The sequence below is a fragment of the Bacillus rossius genome, chromosome 1 (genome assembly GCF_032445375.1).
Source record: "Bacillus rossius redtenbacheri isolate Brsri chromosome 1, Brsri_v3, whole genome shotgun sequence".
Classification (NCBI taxonomy): Eukaryota; Metazoa; Arthropoda; class Insecta; order Phasmatodea; family Bacillidae; genus Bacillus; species Bacillus rossius.
Window position 1 is genome coordinate 352,950,234 of NC_086330.1, and position 24,880 is coordinate 352,975,113.

Sequence of the window (24,880 nt, forward strand, 5' to 3'; positions counted from 1 at the left end):
CAAATGCACAGTGCAAACTAAGGATGAGCCACGCTATAGTCGCAACTAACTGCCTCGTTTCGTCACAACACGACAGTCGCCGACTCCCGTCGCTTTCACCTCCGCCGCATGCGTTTCATCCCCGCACTGCCGGAAATGAGTCGACGTCAGGCCGTTCGCTTGCCTGCAGTTATTATGTTATTACGTCATTATGACATTGTGTTACTGTTCGTTTTTTTATATCGTTCACACAATTACACTATAATTGACAAGAAATAAATATAACTTTCACAAAGGCGTGTTTTTTAATGCTAACAATGCAGTAATTCGTGTCTACGTGCAGCATTCATAAAATATCTTTACCTTACACAAAAACAAATACACAAAAATTAGATAAATAACTTGAATTAGGCCTATATATGTTTGAAAAATGAGACCAATACAATGATTTAAAAATATTAATTATTAAATTACGATTTAAAACGTTTAGATAAACTACGCGAGAAAACAGTAGCACTAAATAAATTTGTTGAATTATCCAGCCATACACTGATAATTTATTTAATGAAAAATTATTTTGAACTTTTTTTAGGAATAGCTACCATTTGTAGAAGTCAAAATTGTAATTATCACTATTAAATTGTTCTGTGGAGTAGAGGAATATGTAAACTTACACTATGTTTGTGTCTGATAGGATGATTACGAGCTATATGAATACTTGGACGGATCCAAAAAAGCCCCAAGTCACCAGTACGCGCAGACGGTTGGGAGGTCGTGCGGTCTACCGTCGTGATGCGTTGCACTTTTGAGACTTGAAGCTGTTATCCTACACATTAATATTTGGAGTTTTTAATATAAATCAGCGCAAAAGAATTTGGTAGTTTCGTACGTATTCAACTGGAAGGTTTAGAGATATGCCATGTGATATCATTTTGGCCATGATCAAGGGCTACCATCTGTAACTGCCGCAGGAAATAACTCATAATTTGATGCGGGTGACTACATCAAGCAAAACAATTACTACAGTCAACGAGTGTTGACTTCAACAACAGTTCGATGCTAGGTGATATGGCATGTCGAACAACATATATGTATATATGCCAATACATATATAACGGAATTTGAATTGCAAGCTTTGGCAAATTATTGAAAAAGAAAATCCATAATAGCGGGGCTTGATTTCAGTTAGTCCACCTATAAATATAAAAAAGATTTTTTTTTTTTGCTTGGGCTTAAGGGACCCGCCTAGTCAAGGGTGTATCTGTGTACGTGAAGAAGGGTTGATAAGAGCGACACTTGCTGGTGCTTCTGGCGCGGTATCGCCTCTAATGGCAAGGCTGTGGACTGGCGCGCAGTCTTGTCGTCATGCATAGGCACATTGTGAAATTTGAGCAATAACCGTAACTTTACATGGCGGGGAAACGAAGATACAGGTGCAATGCAAGTCCCTTGAGTGCTTAAAATCTACTCATCCGCCCTCAGCGCATTCTCAAATGCTCTTTTCGTAAACAAGGCACAACTCGGATACCTTGAGCGAGGAGCGCGAATCTGTTAGGCTACGCAAGGAGGGAGGGGAGACCCGCGGAAAATCGCGGGGGAGTCGAGTTTTGCGCGTGGGTTTAACCAACACGTCATCTCCAGATACGGTGCTTGTTTACTGCACAGTGCCCTTTATTTTTTTTTTTATCTATATGCACGCAATAAACACAGAAAATTTAAGTATACAAAACGTTTTCCATAATATCCTATAGATATGATATTAATATGTTTCTCAACCCCGTACCCTAGTCAAAATTTTGCAAGCGCAAGCGGGCCAGAGCCCCCCCCCCCCCCCCCCCCGGGTGAAGGCACGTAAAACACCTCCCCCCCCCCACCAAAACGGTATCCACATCCATGACAAGAGCAGTTCTTAGTAGCGTGGTTTTTTTTTATCGAAGCTCTGCACACCGTGTAAAGGCCCATGTAGGACTGTCGATAGCGAAGTAGTTAGGGAAAGTAATACGAACAGACCCAGACCACGAGCTATCGACTGTGGTCTAAAGTAAGCGATTGCGGGGAAATCAGGATGACCTGGCCGTGTAAAGAACAGTGAAGTGTGTAGGCGAGTGCTGGGCCGCAAGTACCGCGCTGAAGACCGCCAGGATTGGTCGGTTGAGAGGGGGGGGGGGGGGGGGGGAGGAGGAAGGGTCGGACCCGCGCGTGTTTATTCGCGGCCGGGGGTTTATTGGCGCTCGTAATGGTGATGGATGTTCGCGGCGCCTCGCGACCTTCTGAACAGGCGCGCGTGACTCACTAGCTCACTGCTCGCTCGCTCGGCGCTCTTCTGCACAGGGGCCCTGCGACTGGCGACGTCGGCCGGGCCCGCTTCTGGCTCCGGATAAAGCTGGACTCACAACGATCCATCGCATCCGTCAGTCAATAACGTGATCTCAAGTCAATCAGAAGGCCTGGTCCGTCCGTCCGTCAAAATCTTCCCAAGCTTTCACTTTCGCCGAACGGACGGATGAAATTATAGCCACCAGAATATTAGCAAGGTATTGTCAGCAACCTTTATTATCTTGAAAGGTTTTCGAAACCACATATACAAAAATTTGTCAAACGTATTTATATACTGCGGACGATTATAAGATCATATTTTACCGTAATGGTAAAATATCGTAAAAAGACATAGTTTGGCCGAAAATTACGTTTATAAAACGGTTCCATTTCTTAGAAACAAAAGATATGAACATTTACCAGCGCTTTTCGGTAGAGCGGACGATTTTAAAACGATATTGTGTTTGAAATGAAATTTGATACAAAAACTGACCGAGACATTAAAATAAAATCACTTACACAATGTGAAACCGTATGTATAAAAAATTATTTCGCTTTTTAAATGTATAAAAGCGAAATAATAAGAGTTTACATGATAGTCAATCTGACTACCTATGCAGGAAATGTTTTCAACGCGGTTTAAGCCGCCCAGTCTGTTGGCAGCATTAACATGGAAAATTATGACAGACGTGCGGAATGTTGTGTAATGACGGATGGGACGGTTGACGGATGAAAGCGACGGCTCACCGAGAGTCCTGATTAACATTCCATCGGCGTGCAAGTTCTCGACGGCCGGTCAACCATGATGGCTCGCTGCGCTGTCACGACGTGATTACTAAGTCTGCGCCACGTATAACTAGTCTCAACTATGACAGTTCTCAAAAGCACTCATTCATGAGAATGATTTGTTTGATTAATTTTTTTGACGTGACGTCTAATAAATCGATGAACGCCGGCTGCACGCACGAAAAAGTGTCCCGTTACGCACATTGTCCCGTTTCGCTGTGTCCCGTTACACTCATTTTATATTGCTCTTTGCTAACCTGAACCTCTTAGCATTGCGACCGAGTCCATGGCGTAATTCTGTTTTCATGCATTTCAATGTAACATTTTCATTGCTCTTTGCTAACCCGTTCCTCCTAGCATTGCTGCAGAGTCCGTGGCAAAAATATATTATTTTTGACTGCATCTTGGTGTTGGGTAAGCCATTTTCCTTCACATCATCCTTGAAACACTCCCATTAATTTACTACTGTTCCTATCATCGTCCTATCCTTAACAGAATAACACAGATTGGAAGAAGTTAAATAGCAAACATGTATAAAAGTTATAATATTAAAATAATATCTTCGTTAAAGTAATAAACATATTTGAATTAATGAGTGCAAATAAAAGTAAATTTATCAATTAAATTGTAGATTTCATTTCACCCCTTCTTTGTATCCATACAAAATAGTGATAATTCAATCAAAATGATTCAATTTTATTCATATAAAAGTATGCAATCATTTCATCAATGTTTTGTTATGACGTTGTCACGTTAAACTATCGTCCGTAAACCACTTTACAGACAACCAATTGTTTTACTGATGTTTATGAAATCCAAGATGGTGACGATGATGTCATCGAATTAAAACCGACTGACTTAGAATGCCAAAGGCAAGAATATTCCTAGAATCTAAGATGGTGGAATTTTCTCGAACCCAATATGACACATCCAATATGGCGGTCGTCTCTCGGCTCCACCCAACGACTCCCTGTTTCCTGACGCACTTCACACGCCACTGACACCCATTTACCGTCACTGGTCAAGCATAACACGATGTATGTTTACTAACACTGATAACCAAACGCATCAAGTCGTTCACTATCTTCTGCTTCTTCTGAGAACTGTAAAATTTGAGACAAGTCACGTTTCATAGATTATACCTTCTAATAGAATTCCCAGCTAGGTCCTTATTTATTTATTTTTCACTTTCTTTGAATGATTTTTTTAAAGGGAAAAGATTTATTAAAATCATTATTTTATACGACATTGCTAGTTTGCACTGTCTGTCATGGAGAAAACACGAAGAACGGACACAGAAAGACAAATACACAATCATACAGAAAACAAGTCTTCAACGGAATTCTCTAAGCTGTCTCTACATTTAACATCAGCTGATTTTGGCTTGTTTTATGTGTGTTTGTGTATTCGTCTACCTTTGTCCGTCCTTCGGATTTTCTCTATTACTTAGAGCTACAGTGCAAAATAGCATGGACGTAAATCCAAAATAATTGTTTAATTGTTTTAACTAGTTGATAATTTCCTTCCCGGATTCAGGACTGGGTGCTGCGTCGTCCCTTCACCACCTCGCCACGCAATGACCACCCTGCCATGACGGTGTCAGGTGGGCCCAGGTGCTTACTAGGCCACTGCGCTCAGAAATGAGCACTGGGACTCGTCATGTTACACTCCCTGACAAATAAGCCTGCAATATTACGTTCTGTGATCTGATATTACAGAATTTTTTGACGTGACAACGTCTAATACATCGATGAACGCCGGCTGCACGCAAGAAAATGTCCCGTTACGCACATTGTCCCGTTTCGATGTCTCCCGTTACGCTCATTTTATATTGCTCTTGCCAACCTGAACCTCCGAGCATTGCGACCGAGTCCGTGGCGTAATTCTGTTTTCATGCATTTCAATGTAACATTTTCATTGCTCTTAATTAAACCCGTTCCTCCTAGCATTGCTGCAGAGTCCGTGGCGCAAATATATTATTTTTGACTGCATCTTGGTGTTGGGTAAGCTATTTTCCTTCACATCATCCTTGAAACACTCCCATTCGTTTCCTACTTTTCCTATCATCGTCCTATCCTTAACAGAATAACACAGATTGGAAGAAGTTAAATAGCAAACATGTATTAAAGTTCTAGTTAAAATAATCTCTTTGTTAAAGTAATAAACATACATATCTGAATTGAGTGCAAATAAAAGTAAATTTATCAATTAAAATGTAGATTTCATTTCACTCCTCCTTTGTATCCATACAAAATAGTGATAATTCAATAAAAATGATTCAATTTTATTCATAAAAGTATGCAATCATTTCATCAATGTTTTGTTATGACGATGTTTCGTTAAACTATCGTCCGTAAACCGACTTTACAGACAACCAATTTTTTAATAATCACGTTATATTTTATCATTACAAGTTCAATGTTTTTCCACAATGGTGTAATGCATCAAAATTTAACTTCTAGAGTTAAATATTTTAATACAAAGATTTAAAAATACCAAATAGCGGATGAGACCAAGCTCTAAGATGGATCAATATCTCCCCCCCCCCCCCCCCCCCACATTTAGTACTAGATTGTTAAAATGTTTACCCAAATATTTAATTTCATTGCTCAACAATTTCTGCTTCCGGCACTTGTTCAAGAGTGTAGGATGTCATGTTCCAGGTCACTATTTTATGTTTACGTTCCACGCGGTTAAACTTGCAGACTTTTTGAGTGGCTGAACTTTCACAATTTAAAAAAAAGATATATCGCATACTTTTTGCATAATTAGCTGAAAAAATTGCAATTTTGACGTTTTTGTGCAGTATGGATAAGGAGAACGAAATTTAATATAAACGTGTACGTTTTAGATTTAAAGTAAATTTTACTGGCTACCATGTGATATGGTTTTAATTTCTTTCAGAAGAAATATTTTTTACCTGTTTGTTTAATATCGTCAGGAAATTTTATGAAATTAAAAGACTAAATATAATTAAATAATATTTTCAGAAAGAATTTTAAAACGTACCATGCAATAGCTACCAGCATTGCCTTTATACTCAAAAATATTTCAATTATTTATTCCATTTGGTTATCCTTATACATACTGTGCAAAAATGTTAGAAATTCAATTCCGCCAGCTAATTATATAAAACGTATGCACTATACTTATTGCTTTCATTTTGTTGAAGTTCAACTCAGAAAGTCTACTAGTGTAACGCGTTAAACGTAAAAATAAAATAATGACCTGGAACGGTGAAGTCAGCATTCGTGGCAGTGCAGCTGTCACGTCGCTTGAGGTCGCACGCGGCAAGCACCCGGCTGCAGGCTGGTGAACAGGGTCTGTGGCAGTTGTGACGTCACGCTCGTGCGGTGAGGGTCGCTGGCGGCGAACGGTCTTTTGCCTCATAGACATCAAGTTGGTAGTAGTACGGGAAGAATCCATGAAAGATTGGTGTCCCGCTGATGTTTTCTCCAGGGTCCAGGATTCAGATTGGGTAGGACTCGTACTTGGTAGTGGTTATCCGATCGCTTGGAGCAGGCTCCAAGGGTTCACCTAGCCTGATGCGGAGTCGACGTGGTGAGCGACGACACAGCTCCGGTACTAGCCTGGATAGCTAGGAGAGGTTGGATAGGCCTCCACTGGACCACGGGTTCACTGGGTGTTTTGAGGGGTCCCAGTGTGATGTGGGAGATCGGGGAAGGCGCCAGCAGTGCTGATAAAGTCTTGGGTTCAGGACGCAGCCAACTGCCTGGTTAGCTGAGAGTGTTAAAGGGGCTGAGGCGGTGACTATGCTGGGTTGGTGGCCCCAGCGAAGCTCTAATACCCTCCCGATCAAACAACAGGGCGTGATCCCAAACAGTTCTGTTTTAATAAGCTCTGGAAAGTATATAAAACCAACTGGAAGTTTCTCCCATCCTACCCTTATAGGACGCATATGTGGGAGGGGAATGTGAGAATGCCGACCGTAAGTCGGAATAATCTGCCGCAACCCGGCACCAATGGGATTCATGAGCACCGAGTCGGGTGTCAAGATGTTTGGAGCCCATTCTAGTCCTTAAGATCCCATCGCCTTGAAGGTGAGAGACAGTAACAAAACTACGCCATATTGGTTCCCACAATTTTTTTCTTGTTATAACAATTTTTAACAGTTTGAAAGTTGAAATTTTGTCTTAGCTGAAGCAGAACTCACACAAAGATTTTAAAAGACTATACCATATTGTCTACTGACAGTTATAGTCATTCCCAAAAATTAATTGGTTATTCAACTCCCATTATTTCACAGCGAAAACTACTTACAGCAGCCAGACACTAATCATTTGAGGCATTCTCTAAAACTACATGATATGCCTTAAGGACGCAAATATTTGAAAATCAAACGATATAAAATTATTATGGACCAAAATCTGCTGAAACAAGATAGCGTTTATCAGTTTTTATATCTCCTGTTAAGTCTTTATGCATGGCTTGCGCCTGTGCTTTAATATCAGACTGCAATAGCATAGAACATAAATATTAGAACATATAATTTATACTTTGCCATGCGAATAAACTGGGGGAAAAAAAATTCAAAACACAAGAACCCTCTTAATGTAATTATACCACTAATACAGGACAAACGCATCTACTGCGCTTAATAAGACAGTTTTAGGATATAAAATACAACAATAAAAGTTAGAACATACACAGCAAATACAGCTGCTTTGCCGAATTTATGTTTTCTAAAGCCATACGTGCATTATTTAGGAGCATGACGGTGTAATGTCGACCTAAGTGTCGTGACGCAGAACATGGTAGGACATGTTCAAACATTGTACTATGGTCATCGACACAACCATGCACAACAAACGGTCTTCCACTAGACGCCCGCAAATATATCACTGCTGGAAACTCAACGTATTCACTTGCAAAGTTCAGTTTCAGCAGCAAAACACTACGACGTGTTTTGTGTGCCTGGAATATACCGAGAAAAAAAATGTATGGCAGTATGAATTAATACTCCTTACCGAACACATAACTCGACTGTGGATATAGGACAGCAATAAACTGGGTTGGGGTAGGTGTCACATAAACTGTTCGTTCAACACATGGAAGTGTTACCAACTATGGTTTAGTATCTAGATCGTATATGCTTTGGTGACCAGTCACTGACTTTACTTCTTGGCTTCTGTATTGAGGCCACGTCCGTAAACACGATGCCGTGTCGAAAAACGTCGGGGACTCCGCTAGGCCCGACCACTCAAAATGTCTACACGTTCAACCGTGTAAAAATAAAATAATGACATGGAACGATAAAAAAAAACCTTCAAACCGTCTTCAATTACCTCGCTGTGACAGAGACGATAAACAAAAGTATGTGTGTATATATATATATATATATATATATATATATATATATATATATATATATATATATATATACACATATATATCGTAGATTCCTTGCTTGTTTTCACTAAACTTTTGATATTTATTTATTTTGTTTAACTCTTTTATAAGTTTATTTTTTTCAAGTCGCATAACTCCCTTAATAACTACTTTAGGGAAAAAAGTTGCAAATATGTTTTCACTGTATTTCCTTGTGATGTCTGATTAATATACGCGATATGTTCGATTTTAAGTCAATTGCAGTTCACGTCTTCGCGTTAAAACCTATATAAATAAAATTGACGAAAATAAAATTTAAAATTATTTTCGATACAAAAAAATTAGTTTAGTTGCGTGTTGGAAAGAACACAAAACAAATGTAGTACTTTGGACACTTCATTGGATACAGGTCCCACCAAAAGTTTCGATTATAAAATGCCCGCAGAAATTACTTATTTTCAGAACTTTTAAAACTATTAATTATATAGCCTACTATTAAATTATTAATTAATTATTTCTTGTTTAGTCTTTGTTTAAAAATTTGAGTTTGGATATATGTTTTTATATTTGGACAAACTTATATCTAGTAAAAAATATATATCGTAATACAGTAATTTGTTTATGAAATCGTAATTTGTAAAAAAAAAAGCGAAATGAATAGCATGAATAGCATAGATAAAAAAGTTCTTATTGCATATTTACTTTGTATTTTTATAAAAATTTGCATCTAACGCCATTTCATAAAAGGTTTTTAAAAATATTTATTGTGGTTGAGAAGAAATTTCTATACAGAACTTTCGATGGAAATACTGTATATTTTCTAATGGTCTTAAACTTTAGTTGCGACCTGTATGTATGTCTAGAATGCAGTGTGTGTCGAATGAAGCTTGAGAAGATTGGGAAGGAAGCAAGAGATGTGGTCGTCACCAAGCATGTGTAGAGGGGAGCGAGAGAAGATGTGGTCGTCACCAAGTGTGGAAGGAAGCGACAGAAGATGTGGAGGGACGCAAGAGAGGATGTGGAGGGACGCAAGAGAGGATGTGGAAGTAAGCGAGAGAAGATGTGGATCTAAGCGAGAGAAGATGTGGATGTAAGCGAGAGAAGATGTGGATGTAAGCGAGAGAAGATGTGGATGTAAGCGAGAGAAGATGTGGATGTAAGCGAGAGAAGATGTGGATGTAAGCGAGAGAAGATGTGGATGTAAGCGAGAGAAGATGTGGAAGGAAGTTACAGAAGATGTGGAAAAATGCGAGATAAGATGTGGAAGAAAGCGAGAGAAGTTGCGTTCGTCCCCAAGCGTGTGTAGAACGAAGCGATAGAAGATGTGGAAGTAAACGAGAGAATATGTGTTCGTCCCCAAGCGTGTGTGGAAGGAAACGATAGAAGATGTGGTCGTCACCAAGCGTGTGTGGAAGGAAGCAAGAGAATATGTGGAAGTAAGCGAGAGTATATGTGGAAGTAAGTGACAAGATATGGAAAAATGCGAGTGAAGATGTGGTCGTCCCAAAGCGTGTGTGGAAGGAAGATAGAGAAGATGTGGTCGTCGCCAAGCATGAGTGGAAGGAAGCGAGAGAAGATGTGGAAGAAAGCTAAAGAAGATGTGGAAGGAAGCGAGAGAAGCTGTGGAAGGAAGCCAGCAACCGGCAGTCCGCCGGGAGGGGAGGCGGCGACAAGGTCGCGCGGCCGGAGGGCTGGAAGTAAGTAAGTAAGTAGGGCCACGGGTTAAGGCAGAGCGGTCGGCGTGTATATTTAGCCCCGTCGCCGCAGTGAATGAAACGGCAGCAGCGACGTCGGCGGAGGCTCGAGACGCAACAGTTGCCACAGGCGCGCTGCCAGCTCGGGGGGACAGGACAGGAACCTGTTCGCTCCTCGCCGCCGCCCGCCAATCAGGGCGCTCCGACCACCCCTGTCAAGACACCTCGGAAATATACCTGCATCGTACCTACGCGTCATTTCAGCATCACCAACTACTTTCTAGTTTCAGGCAATCGCTTTAAAACTAGCCACACCGCAGCTAAAAACTCCTATACCTAAAGAAGTATCTGAACTACTAGTTTATTCGCTCAAAAAAGATCTCGTGTCTTTTCCGAATTGTTTTCACTTACGAAACAATACTTACAATGTCATGTAACAATTTCATATTTGAAAAGTTTCATTTTTTTTGCAAGATTACAACGACCAAGCAAAAAAAACAGCAATGACAAACAAGTAGCTATAAAAGTTGACCAAGTTTCAACATTACTCGCTAAACCAAAGTGAGGGGCGAATGCGTAAGTTTGTCTGCGAGGTTAAGTAGAGCTAGTTTGTTCGGAACAAGCTTATTCGCAAATTAGTCGCTAGTAAACTAGCTCAGTGACCTCCGAGCATAAATGAACCACCGAAACGTTACGAGAGTGCAGTTTGATTCACAACAAAGGTAATATCTATACGTAACTAAACAACGTTTCGTTGTTTTTTTTTTTGGATAGAAATGATTTCTTCCTAATAATATTCTGACACTGTATTGACTTGCAGTTTACTATAATGTTAATTTTTTGGCAAGCCTAGTAGTTAAGCCATTGTCTTTGTGAAAATGTACTGGCATTTTTATTAACACGCGTACAATTAAACTAAACTAGTGACATAAACAATACATACTAGGTAAAGTATAAAATATCTGCAATAAAAATATTTAGCACTATCTTTCAATCCTCGTAATAGTATTTTAGTTAAATTAACATATTTTGTTACATATACTCAGTGCAATCATGTTGCAAAATAATATACTTTCGAAAGTGTTATGGCGACAAACAGCCTTAACATTTAGATTGTGACTCAAGCGATAAAAAAATCCAAGCCATAGTTTTTAGAACATTTTTATTACTTGGTTATTTTCGTCTCTAATTAATTAATTATTAACTTTCTCACGATATAACAACAAAATCTTGGGTAGCAATAAAGTAGCTTAAGGTGATTAAGTGTGTAATGATATTTAGGAGCAGCCATGTTCATCTACCATAAATTATACTATTTAATTGCTATGAAAAATATTCTAATAACATGAATAAAGTTCAATACACGCACTGTACATACTATTTCAAGCCGCTAGCAACTATGCTAACAATCGCCCTCAACCTGCAATATTTAATTTGCCTGGAAAACTTCCCTACGTGAAGTAAGTCTTTATACAAATGCCAACACTCGTTGGCATCTTCAAGGCGGTTTTGACTTTGCTAAGTGTGCCATAAATCTATACAATAAAGAATCTATTAAAAGAAACAACAATAAAATATCTAACAGTTATTTTTTTATTTGCTCGCGTTAAATTATTTCTTAGAGTGCATAGTGTTTTTTTTTTTTTCAGAAAAATCCCGAAAACGTAAAAAAAAAAAAAGCCTGATAAATTGCGTCCACATGCAGTCCATATTACTCTCGTAACGTTTACTCGCAGAACCACTCTGTGCGCCAGTGTGAATATCTGGCCTTACAGTTCATATTAGTTGGTGAGCTAATAAACCAGCGTTGTTATATCACATGTTTTGTAGTGTGTATGCATTCTATCCTAAGGAAAAATCGTACACCTTACAGCAGCCATATTTTATTTTTTGGGAATACACCTTGCTAAAACTTTTTTAATGGGGACGAAATAAAATAATTATGCAACAACACCCCAAGACTGGTGATTACAAAACAAAGAGTTTTGTGATTCACTACGGAATTATTTTACGGACACCATACACCATTTGATATAGGGTGAACTCTGGTAAAATATCTCTGGCGGCCACCGGACTTACATGGTTTATGCATAAACATTGTAGAGTCAATAAAAAATTTACACGACATGACTTCCTTGAACAATCCAAACTAAATTCAGAACCAAATCAGATTTCTCGGACCCACATGGGAAAGCGAAAAAATCTGTATGTTATAAACCGTGATTTCTCGGAAACCAGGAACGTCTCTAATGATTGGAAGAAAAAAATTCGGAATTTTATTACTACTTCACGGAAAGCCACGCTGTAAGAATATTACCTAGATTTTATTTTAAGAATTATTATATAAAACTGGGATTTATATTAATATCACATTCCAACATTTTGTTTAATTGGTCCAACAAAATTTAACCACTGCTGTGTCTATATGATACCATACATTATTCCAGAAGGAATGGATTATAATCTGAACATAATTTTTACTTGCGAGGTATGTATATTCAGATATGTGAAAATTATTAGGCTCAATAATAGTATCCTAAAATGAAAAAATATATATATGCCTAAGAACATTTTTCACAAATTAAATAGTACATTAGTATTTTATGTGCATTGAATTGATTTAAAATCTCAATATTACATGGCCGGGTGATTCTAGAATCTATTTAGAGTAAGGATAACTAGAAAATAACAAATTTTTGCTTTGAGTCTAATAATTTTCACACCTCTGTAATATTTAGAACACATGTGTGAATCATTCTGTTATTTTTATTATATCTGTAACGGTTTGATCAGCGTAGGCCAAGAAAGCAGTCCATTTGTTAGTTTTTCTCCATTATAGCCAAACAGTTACCAATATTGCGGTATCCTACGGAGACACATTTCTTAGAATAAAACATAGCCTAGAGCCCATCTGAAATAATATAGTGTTACAAGAGAATTTAAAAAAAACAAAAAAAACGGTCCTGTAGTTTTACAAACCAACACACACACACACACACACACACTTTCTGGTCATAACATATAAGCATATATAACTTCCGTCACATTTTTAAGAAAACTAATAATTTTGTTTAGCTCACCCAGTGCTGTGGTCCGACCACATCCGCTGGCTCCGCTGGGTCCAAGCTCTGCAATTGAAACAAAAGACACGCTGAAGCACTGCTGCCAACACGAAGCACACAGAACTGGCCACACCATACCTTACACAGTGTGTGTGTGTGTGTGTGTGTGTGTGTGTGTGTGTGTATATATATATATATATATATATATAGTTACGTTCCGGAACTTCACAGAATCACGGCTGGCATGAAGAGTCGACTTCAGAGCGAGAGGTATGGAATTCGAATAACTTGCAAGGCATGGACATGTGTGACATTTGTAAGATTATTTCCATGCACACATTTTGATCACTTCTATCAAGTAAGTAGCTTGGCGAATAATTCACCCGACGTTTCGGTCGTCATTGCAGTCGTCATCATCAGGGAGCAGTTAGTTACCTACTGTACCTACCTCCCCAGCAGGTAACTGCTCCCTGATGATGACGACTGCAATGACGACCGAAACGTCGGGTGAATTATTCGCCAAGGACCGCGGCTACAACCCAGAAGCCAAGCTACTTCAGACAATGGCCGTGAAAGACTGCGAAAATTATTCTATCAAATAAGTTTGCCCGTTATCGCCCAAGTCTTTCATGACCAACTTTCGACGTGGATAGTTGCGTCTCGCATTTCTGTGTAGATCACCTACGAGTGCATACATTGCCATTTTTATTGGATATGACCTGCCTCGTTCAGTTCATCGAGCATGGAGACTATTTAATAATAATTCCCCCACACCCTGCGCAGCCATCAAAAGTCTTATTTTTGCGACTAATTCGTCGGGGGCGTCCCGTTAAACGGCCTACTGGTATAAATGAAATTTTTTTTAATAAGCTCTACAAGGTTTAAAAAAAATTACATAATAGTACACTAAAATCATGATAAATCCGTTTATTGGCGTTAATGTGGAATTTCAAGCAAAAAATACATATGCAGATTAACAAAAGCTCCTTAAATTTAGATAATTTTACTTTATATGTATAGAACAAGTTCAACACATTGTTATGCTGGTGCTATTCGTAGGAGTTTATTTTTCTTTAGTGTGCACCATGGTCGAGTTATCAGACTGATTCAATTTTCCGACAGTCCACTCAGTTTATTCAAATTGTTTGTAAAATCAATAAATTATGATGCAGCTATGTAGTACGCAAAATGGATTAAGATATATATGTGTGTGTGTGTGTATATACATGGAAAACGTACAAATTGATACATTCGGAGTTTGTGTAAATTTACTCAATATTATACGTATAATTAACTGGCATAAATAATATGTATCACTAATGTAAATTTATAAATCTAACGCGGAGATAAGATAAACAACATATATGGTAAATATCAATTTTTAGATTTGATATTAATTTGAATAAAGAAAAATTTAAAAAAAAAGTTCGAACGTCGTAGGTGTAAAACATACTCATATAATTGGAAACACTGTGTTGTAACATTCATTATAAGTGAAATTACATTTTTTTTTACAATGTTCGTAGACACACTCAAAAATCTAGACATAAAAATTATTGGCATTAAAAAAAACTAATACGAGTACTTTTTTTCAACACAACATTTCTCGTTTTCGTAAACGGCGATACTTGTTTTCAGCACAGCCTAACTGTAAATATTCACGTAATAAAATTTTCAAAATTTAAATTCCCAGAAGCGAAACTGTTTGCTTGCTTAAGTGAATTGAAATACCGAGTCAAGATATCTATACTTGTACAAGGCGACAAAAATTACTACGGTTATGTTTCACAAAGCTAAACTGCGCTCATGAAAACTCTAGTCAGCTGTTTCGGTAAATTCCTAGTCAGAACTACGATCCCCAATCATCACAATGATAGCAGGAGAGAATAAATAATATGCAATTGTCTCTACTTGCGACACCCATTGCAAAACTCGGTCGTTGTCAGTTGAGCACTGGATGAAAAGCAGCAGTTATATAGCTAGAGGTCGGATAAATTTGCGGTTGGCTAAAAAATTAGGCTGCTTCTGTAATTCAACAGCATTTTATGCTGAGAAATTTCAGCCTATGAGAGACAATCACCTAAAGAAGTGACAAACCCACGGGAAACCCAGTTATGGGGAAAGAAATAGGAACGGAAAGATGCCATCTTGGTTTCTAAAAATTTCATTTTACCATAACAATTGCTATCTTTTAATATTGAAAATTTGTTCTTGCTGAAGCAAAGATCACACATTAAAAGATGTTTTGTAGCTATAAAATATTATCTAATGGCAGTATTATTACAGTTTTAGTTATTCCCAAATATGAATTCAACACTTAAACGCCAATGACTTCAAAGGTTGAATCATTTGTAGCAGCCACTCACTATTAATTTAACGCATTCAATTCAAATATAGACAATACTCAAACGACGACAAATTAACTACCAAGCGAGCCACCAACAAACAGGCATCTTTTACTCAAAGTGTGCAGAGGAACGCCAAAATATGCTCAGTTGTGAAATAAAATTCACACCAGCCAAGTGACAGACCCAGCTTTGAATTTTCTGGTGGTGAGGTGGGAAGGGGGGATGATCAGAGGGTTTTTGGGTCATGTGGAAACCTAGTTAAATGGAGAGCCCGCAATTTTGAAGGGGGGGAAAAGCCTCTTAAAAATCAAGATGAAAGGAGGGTTTTGTTTTATTTTTACGAGTACTATAGTTTTCAAAAATTACACAGTTCATTTACACTAAAACATGTAAAACAATACAATTTTACAGAAAAAATAGAACCGAGCTCAAAAGTCCAGCGCGACCTGGTACGTTATTATTTGTTTATATATCTCAAGATGTTTTAAAATGTCTAACACGGTCATTGCCCTTCCACAGGACCTGAACTCCCCTACTCCTCACCGGGGACAGGGGGGAGGGGGGGAGGGGGAAAGCGGCGACAGCACCCAGTCCTCACCCTACCGGCGGTAAATCAGTCAACAGCCGGGGCCGAATAAATCAACTAACTCTCCGCTCGCGCGGTACTGATCGATAAGTAATGAGTCACACGACGTAGTGAATCACGTGTCGAACCAGGGAAGCGAGGCCTTCAAAGACAAAAGTAATCGCCGCAGCTTGGCGATCAGTGGGGAGAGGGGGTTCGTAGGAGGGGGTTAGCGTAGGAGGGGGTTAGCGTAGGAAGGGGTTAGCGTAAGATAATATAAGATAATAAGTGGTGTAGTATTTAGATTATCACAATACGATTTTAACATTTAACAAAGAAGTGTCAATTGTATCAAATCCTGGTTGCAGATATTTGAAACAAATTCACTCTACTCCTATTCTAAGGTGGCTGCTACGTTTGGAAATAAAAAAAAATGTTTTCTACCGACGACACGCAGATAAACGTCTGGCGGTCCGGGCCGGTGGCCACGTTAAATGTAGAGGTGTAAAAGTAACAAAAAAATGTGTACCCGTATGTATTCGTTACTATAACAATTAGTACTCGTTACTTTCGTATCGTTACTCGTTACTTCTGATACCGCATGACATGGCACATGCTATGTTATGTAACAGCATCGAATCGAGTCGTATTTCGTACGCGTACAGTATGACGTCGCGTAAATAAAAATAAATCGAATATAAACAATTAAAAATATTTGATAATTAACAGCAGAAACAATAAACTCTCATTAGAGCGGCTTTATTATAATATATATTTTAAGATAAGAACATAAAACGTGAAAATACGCGATTATAAAAAACAAAAACATACATATTTATAATTTCTAAAAAATATTTTCTTACGTTGTTTCTGTTCGAATCTAAAACTTTGTCTACACACACAATACCTTTAATAAACAGTAAAAAACTTGGACGACGAATTTCCAAATTATACTTTTATTAATAAACAAACATCGTTCTTTGTAACGAATACGCGCGCGCATGCGTGAAACATACGAAAGATGCGAGTAACGAAATGCATTCGTGTGTAACGTTTCGTTACTCGTTACTAGATGCCGCACCCGTTACTCAGTAACGAATACATACGGTTTGCTACAGCTCTAGTTAAATGCCACTTGTTTCGTCGTGTCTACCACTGAGGCGGGTTCTCTCTGCTGCTGGCGAGAGCCGCGCCGAAAGTTAAATTAAGTGAATTTGTAATGGTGGCGGGTCCCTTGCACATCTGAATGCACGGACAGTAAACTGCTTGCGGACAGTCCATTCCGCCCACAGTCTCGTGTAACCGATCCCGCTATTTCTCGGGGAGCGCAGGCGGTCTGGTCTACCGATTCGGGCACAGCATGAAATATTGGCCCCGGTATCGCAACCGGCCGGCCCCAGCGATGGCCCTGCGTGTTACCAAAATCCGAGTTAGAAAGCACAAGGCCGTCGGAGAACGTTCCGAAAACTTCACGTGACCAGACACGAGAAAAGTTGTGGGACTGACCAGTTCCGCGTGTTTACAGTTGTCGAGGGTGGGAGTTAAATCAGAGACCAATTACACAAGGGTGCAAGTCTTGTAACAACTGTAAAAAGCCAGCACCTGTATTACGAACAGGCATTTCACGTAATACTGTCTACAATTATTGTCGCCAACAAGTAAAAAGTTCTAAGCGTGCGTGACTGGCGTAGTGTTTGGTACAGTTGTAACCAACAAGATATTTCATATTTCATTAATGTACTGGCAACAGTTATTTATTTGTTTAGTCGCAGCATAAATTTGTTCACGATTCTAGTTACTCTTTATTTTTCGTTTTAACTCAATAAGGGGGAAAAATTTACCTCACTATTTATCTAGGAGAACTATTTGCAAACTTGTAATTGTACATTCCCAAAAGCTTTGTTCGTCCATTTTGTTCGCCGAAAAACAAAAGCCTAAATGCTGCTTCAGCAAAAAAAAAAAACCTAAAACACTTAAGCACATTACATAAAGCTTAGTTAAAATGAAAAAAAAAATAATATGTTACTAAGTTTCAGTTTAATTACTAATAATGTTGATCCATCTCCGTGATTTTATGGTAACTTTATCTGGGCGCATATACGCAGATTTATCCAGCCAATAAAAAAAAAAACAAAGGTACGTGCAAAATGTTTCCTTTGACAACGGCCCGCGATGAAGACACACAAAGAGTTGCTCGGCGATCCTGATGATTCACGCCTCGATGAATCTGTTTGACTGATAAAGAGGGGGGAGGGGAGTAGTTAAATTTTTATTGTGTCATTACAGCACCACGCCCTTCTATTTGCGGCCAAGCGGTCTGGTGGCTTAATTACATTCGGCCGCGCGCCTTATAAGGATAGACCGCGCTGGGCCTTTGAAGAGCGACGCGCAACGAGAAGAGAACAAAGATTGAAAATAATAGGCGGCGGGTATCTCAATGCGAGCGAGACAAAGCTGGAACACACTGGAGAACTGGAGCCAACACACATCCTGACCTACGAAATTGAAAGAATAAAGAGAGATCGATAAAAATGATAGTGGAAGGGCGACCCCCCCCCCTTTTTCCAATTATCACCCCACTCACACATACATACACAACCCATCCGTGCAACGAACTGAAGCAAATCAAGCACACGCATGTGCACTGTTTGAAAAGTAACGAAGGTTTTTTTAACTGCACAAGTGATTCTAAAGGTCAGTTAGTTTGTGTATGAGACACAAAAAAATTATTAGTTTCGCCCCCCCCCCCCCCCCCCCCTTGTAAATGAAGACTTCGGGCGTAAAAAGTGATAGCTAGCTAGCATTTTTGTGACTCGTGGTCACAATGAAGTTAATGTTTAGTATCTGTGTGAACAAGGTTTTTTAAAAACCTATTTTCGTTGTATTTTTTCCTTCCAAAAAAATTCATATTCATAACTTAATTTTAGACACGGATATTTAATTATTTTAAGGATTATCAATATTTACAACCGACGTTTTCAACAACGCTAAAACTATAAAGAATTATTAATCATTTGTGCATTAAAATACAGCTTAATGCAAAGGTAATACTTACAAGTTGTAAGATATTTAAATTTTCATCTAATCTTCCTTTGCATCTTTGCAACGGCTGCGTATCAATAACCAATACACTCTATAAGGTAGCATTGTTACAATTAAACCACACAACTTAACATTCATTTGAACAAATAAAAAACACACGCAAAAGTAAATAAATTACATGCATTACAATCGCAAGCAGGAAAGGATTCCACGGCCAATTTTTGCGTAGCCAGAATGCTGGAAAATAACAAAAAGCCCCGCGGTACAGAGAGAGCGAATAACAACAGGATCTTGAGGGCCGGTGTCACACTGTGAGTTTCTGCGCTGTGGCTAAAAACTTCCACGGCTTTTTTTTTTTTGCTGAACATTACTTCGGCCGATTTTCTTAAGAGTGCCCAAGGCAGGACTCTTATAATAATGCACTGCGTAAATTGATAAAAATCGATCATGTAAACAATTCATCTGGAAGAAATCAACCGCTCCGGCTCAACCGCATAGCACAGTCAGTGCTGCCAACTTTCAGGAACACCCATCAGCAATCATCACCATGAAATGCTTACAGCCTGTGGCAGGGTCAGTTTGTACAAATTCAACACACGTTAAACAAAAGCTACGAAGTTTACGCCACGTACTAGACTCTACCAAATAATTAACAACACTTTTAAACAGCAACGAGACATAATCCAGTCATCAAGAAATTAAAAAATTCACAGTTTTGCAAACCACTTACCAATTAAAAAGTTAAAATAAGTTTCAGAGTTCATATTCATTGTAAGTAATTTACATAAGATTAACTTACGTACTATAATTGACAAATGAGCAATATTCGTCGTACGAAACGATGTTTTCGTAATAAATACGTTAAAACTCCTTGTTCCGTAACTGGACTTCTAAATCAGTTATAATTATTGAAAATCCGTAATACTTGGCAGTAATGCGTATAGTGTGACACCGGCATTTGCGTTCTTCGAACGTGGAGGCATTCCGGACAGAGACGGACGCAGCCTTGAATTTTGGGGCGAGCATATGAGCTGAGGAGTTTGGCGTAGGGAATGCAATACCTCATAGTTAAATGGGCAGTCAGAAATTTTCAGCCCCTTAAGCCTCTTTTAACGCATTCTAGACACCTTGGAAAGTCATTAAACGGTGGTTTTATATCATTTAAAAAGTTACACTAATATAAAACAATTAAAAAAACTAATATCACTAAAAAGATGGTATACATTATTACAAAAAAAAACGCGTCAACGAGTCTTTCTGTACTTGCCAGAGAAGAGTAACTAACATCTATCCTCGGGAAAAGAGCAAAGTTCTCATTACGCAAACAAACTTACTATACGAAACTCGGACATGAAATTAAACGTAGATTTTTTTTTCTTAAAATAATGCTGAGCGTAATAAATATAGACGCAAATTGTGTTTTCAACTACATTTCTGAACGTGAATCACACGTAACTGCCGCACCCACCGATACAATTCGTTGAGCACCTACGTCGAATATCGATATCGAATCATTCGCTTTGAAGAGTGAAAAATTAAATTTTACAATGAAACGGCTCCCATAAAAGCGAAAAAACTTGGAAGAAAAAAAAACAGTAAACCCCGGCTTTGAGCCTGATTTTCGACAAGGATTTTTGTTAAAATAATGCTCATCTTGTTAGAATTTACTAAACAGTTAATACTATTAAGTTTCCCTTTGGCTCCGTGAGATTTGGTTCACGCCATCCGCCACATATGGCAGCACCGGGGTTACATATTTCCGTTACAACGCGACTTGCATTCTACTCTCGAAATGACTCCCACCAAATTCCTTATGCTAAGATGTTACACATCAAAAAAAAAAAAAAAATTGAACTAGATGCAAAGAACTGGGGTTTGAAGTAGATTATTTTATGTTAACCCTCCATTTTTTTCCCCACCTCTATGGGGGTATCGGCCCTGAATCCGGGCCGCTTCATTGTAACGTCTAGTGCGTCTCTCTTCGACGCGGCACGTCGGCGCGGGTTGTAATCCCGGCGAACAGAGTTTTTATTCATCGCCCGAAGGGAGAGCACGTGACAGGCGACCTCGTGTCCCTAATCCCCTCCGGTTAAATAAGGACAAACCCCCCGCACCACACCGCCGCGGGAGATTATGCAAATGCGGCGGCGACGCGACGTTCTGGCGGCAACCGACAATCCGCGGTCCACGGGGGTCGAACCGGATGGAAACTCCATCCCACGAGACACTCCAATCTTTAAGGCCAGTTTTATAAACTACGCAAGGGACGCAGGGTCGCGACCACGGCACACGCAACGGTCGTCTATAAAACACGAAAAGTCGCCAGACGCCAACAACCCTTCAACGTGAAAGTGGGCGTAGTAGGTACCAAACAAATTTCTTCTAAGGTTTTTCGGAAAAGTTACACTTATGCGAACATGTGAAATCTTTAATAATTTGATTAAAGAAAGGACATTTCCTTTCACTGCACGAAAGTTCAACACGTGAAAACGTGATGTATATAATTAAAACATATTTGCCTCCTATGCACATAGCGTCTGCGTCCTTAAAAGTTTTCGGAACACTTCACTTCAAATATGGAAGGCGAAAACCGAAGGCCGGAAACGCAAGTAGTTGAAAGTTGGCCAATGTTTGTGTTGCGTTTTTGCGTCGTGCATATAGTTTTCAAACTGTTACTTGAATACGTCGTTGTTGAATTTTTAGCGTCCGTTGCGTAGTTCATAAACCCGGCATCAAGCGAACACATGATTGATACCATTCACGCCCTCCTAAAGCTGAAGTAGATGAAGTCGAAAACGGACGAAGGAAATTTCTACGGAAACGAAATGGTGTTCGTTTTGTACGTTTTTTTTTTTTAAATTTTCAAACGTTACTACGAGGGCCAGTACCACAGCGATTTTTTTTTCTTTTCGCAAGTGGTAAATTTACGATGAGTATTATAATTATTTATTTACTTTCTTTACATAATTTATACAATCACACTAAGTTTTAAACGCAAGCTTGTGCGTGAGTGCTACTAGTCTCTATATGCCAACTATATTATCAATATAATGAAAAAGAAAAATCACAAAAAAACAAAAAATACAAAAACTAAACAACATATAATAAAAAAAAAAACCTTATCTCTATTTTGAATGAAAATATTTTACAAAAATAAATAATTTTTATGGTGGATAAAGTATTTATTTGGTCTCGAGAATATATAAAATTTGAAATCACGATTAAAATTAAATGCAAGTACATATTCTACCACAAATGCCGCCGTAGGCCTGTGATTATCCTCGCGTGCCCCCAACCTACCCCACCCCCTTTTTTTTCCATTCCGTGAATGAGTCATTCTCATCTCTTTCCCCGCCATCGACTCTAATGACCCAGATGTAGATTAGACGACACTCCCTAGTTCAATGGTTCATTCATTTAACAAAAGAAACTACTTAATACTTGAGTGTGATGCATTTTAAGATACGTCAATGCAAATAAAATGATGCAGCGTGCATGTGAAACCAGCTGAAAACAGAGAAATCAGGGATAATGATACTATTAAGCCATTCCTCCTCCATTGCTAAGTAGACATCGTCACACCCAATAACCTCTCTAAGCTTATTTTATTTCTGTACACTGATTCTTGACATTATGTGAGTGATTTTCCTCCTAAAGTCGAAACGAAACATTAAAGGGGTGTGCCCAGTCAGGGATGGGCTAAGAGCGACGCTCGCTTGTGCTTCTTGTGTGGTATCGTCTCTTAAGCAGAAGGCTGTGTATTGGCGCACAGTCTTCTCGTCGTGCGTAGAGTAATGGCCGTAACTATACGATTTGATTGGTAACCATAAAATAAGATGGCGGAGGAATGAATATAAAGGTGTAACGCAAGTCCCTTAAATGCTTCAAGAATATTTTTTACCTTTGTCAGCAAATTATTTAGAAAACATGTGTTTTGGACATTTTCACTCTTCAAAAAAAAAAAAAAGTTTTAATTCGAAATCCGGAAACAGAACTACTCATTTTCCCTCAGCGTATCCTTAAATGCGTTTTCGTAAACAGATCCAGGATATCATGAGCAGTTTTTAAATCGCGTGGTTGTTTCCAGAAGTTGCGCATACCGTATTAGGTAGGACGGGGCCCTTAATGACATGAGCACTGTTAGTATTTTTGCTCAGGTGAGTGAATCAGTAACACGACCGACAATTATTTACACAAAAATTATAAATATTTAATAAATAGGCTACATAAATAACTGAATTTTTTTCCATCAAACGTAATATACAATGATTCAGCAATATCATAATAGAAAAAGGTTAAATTCTTAACATGAAGTCTCGAAAAGAACCTAAATGCCGGTGGGTCGGCTCAGAACATTAGCCGTGATCAATGACTTGCATGTTTCGAGCAGGAAGCAACGGGCAACCTTAGGAGTTGGGCCAAGAAAGAGCAGAATGAGGGTTCCTGGTGATGGAGGGGGGGGGGGGATAAAAAAACTTGAGCGATTACCACAACACGACAGCGAAACCGCAGCGGCCATTTTACCTCGCGACTCCCGCGGCGTGTGAAATGACTCTCCCTGTAATGAAGTTGCGAATGGTATCTAATTTGTCGGCCGTTTGCAAGAAGCACTCGCGAGATCTACAACAGCAGCAGCTCCAGGCCGGCATCTTAACAGAGTTAAATTTCCCACCTGGTCAGGGGTGCACTTGTGTTGGTGAGGCGAGATGGTAAGTGCGACGCTCGCTGGTGCTTCCAGCGCGGTATCGCCTCTACGCGCAAGGCTGTGGTCTGGCGCGCAGTCTTCTCGCCGTGCATAGGGCAACTATGAGATTGGAGTGGTAAACCATAACATTATAAGGCGGTGTTTTATGCCTAACAATTATTTTCAAAACATACGTTTTAACTATAAAAAAAATCCACCCTCGGCGTATTCTTGAAAGCTCTTCGTAAACTATGAGCACTTTTCAAATCACTTAGTGTTGTTGTCTCCAGTAGGAGGGTCTCTAAAAGTTATTACGAAAAAATAAAACGTGTATAATCACTTTATCCGTAGATACAATAACAGGAGAAGAATTATTACCTATTTGTCCATCATGAGATATGGTTGAAGTTAATATTATAATAAATATTGCATGCAAAACATGAGCGTGTGGCAAACTTTGCCCTGGTCCAGTAACCTAATAAAATACTTTTCATCGAATGCTATAAATATATGCATACTAGCGTCTAGAAGATCGTCTAACATCTGCCAACATGTAACCATACTAGTATGCCCGTCATAATCTAACATCCCGAATACTGTTAACAATGGGTAACAAATTCGAGAATTAGCGGACCAATGAACAAAATAAACAGTCGGTGACACTGTAAAAAGTCATACTTAACAAACCCCAAATAAAATATGGGACTGCCCGTGAAACCATATGAAAAATGAAAGCCTTGATAATGTAAGCGGTTAACTGTGCCCAAGTAATCACTACACATGCATGCAGTCACTGGATCCAGATATTACTATCCATACTCGACAGCATCCTACGCCATAACAACTTGCGATGTAGCAACCCACTCTTCATGACTTTGTTTCGCCTGCAACTCATGGCGGATAAGAATGCAGCCTACTGTGACATTATTCACGCGACTCACGTCACCAGAGTGAGTGATCCTCAAATTTTTTGTCAGACACCGCCCGACCGCACCATGGTGATTGAGCAGTCAAATCAATTACCTAGCACCAAGACGATCCAGGTTCGATTAACG

The 24,880-nt window shown here is 39.0% G+C and overlaps 1 protein-coding gene across 5 annotated transcripts in view; it reads right to left on the minus strand.

Annotated features, from left to right (window-relative positions):
* Positions 1 to 24,880, minus strand: part of LOC134528233 (transcription factor 12) — a 500,640-nt gene that overhangs the window by 332,902 nt on the left and 142,858 nt on the right. For all 5 annotated transcript variants that reach the window (XR_010074370.1, XM_063361655.1, XM_063361658.1 and 2 more), the window contains exon 5: positions 13,205 to 13,252. Coding sequence is in view for 4 of the 5 variants with exons in the window: in XM_063361655.1 (XP_063217725.1) it covers positions 13,205 to 13,252 (48 nt within the window). In the remaining variant the exon portion in view is untranslated. The remainder of the gene's footprint in view (positions 1 to 13,204; positions 13,253 to 24,880) is intronic.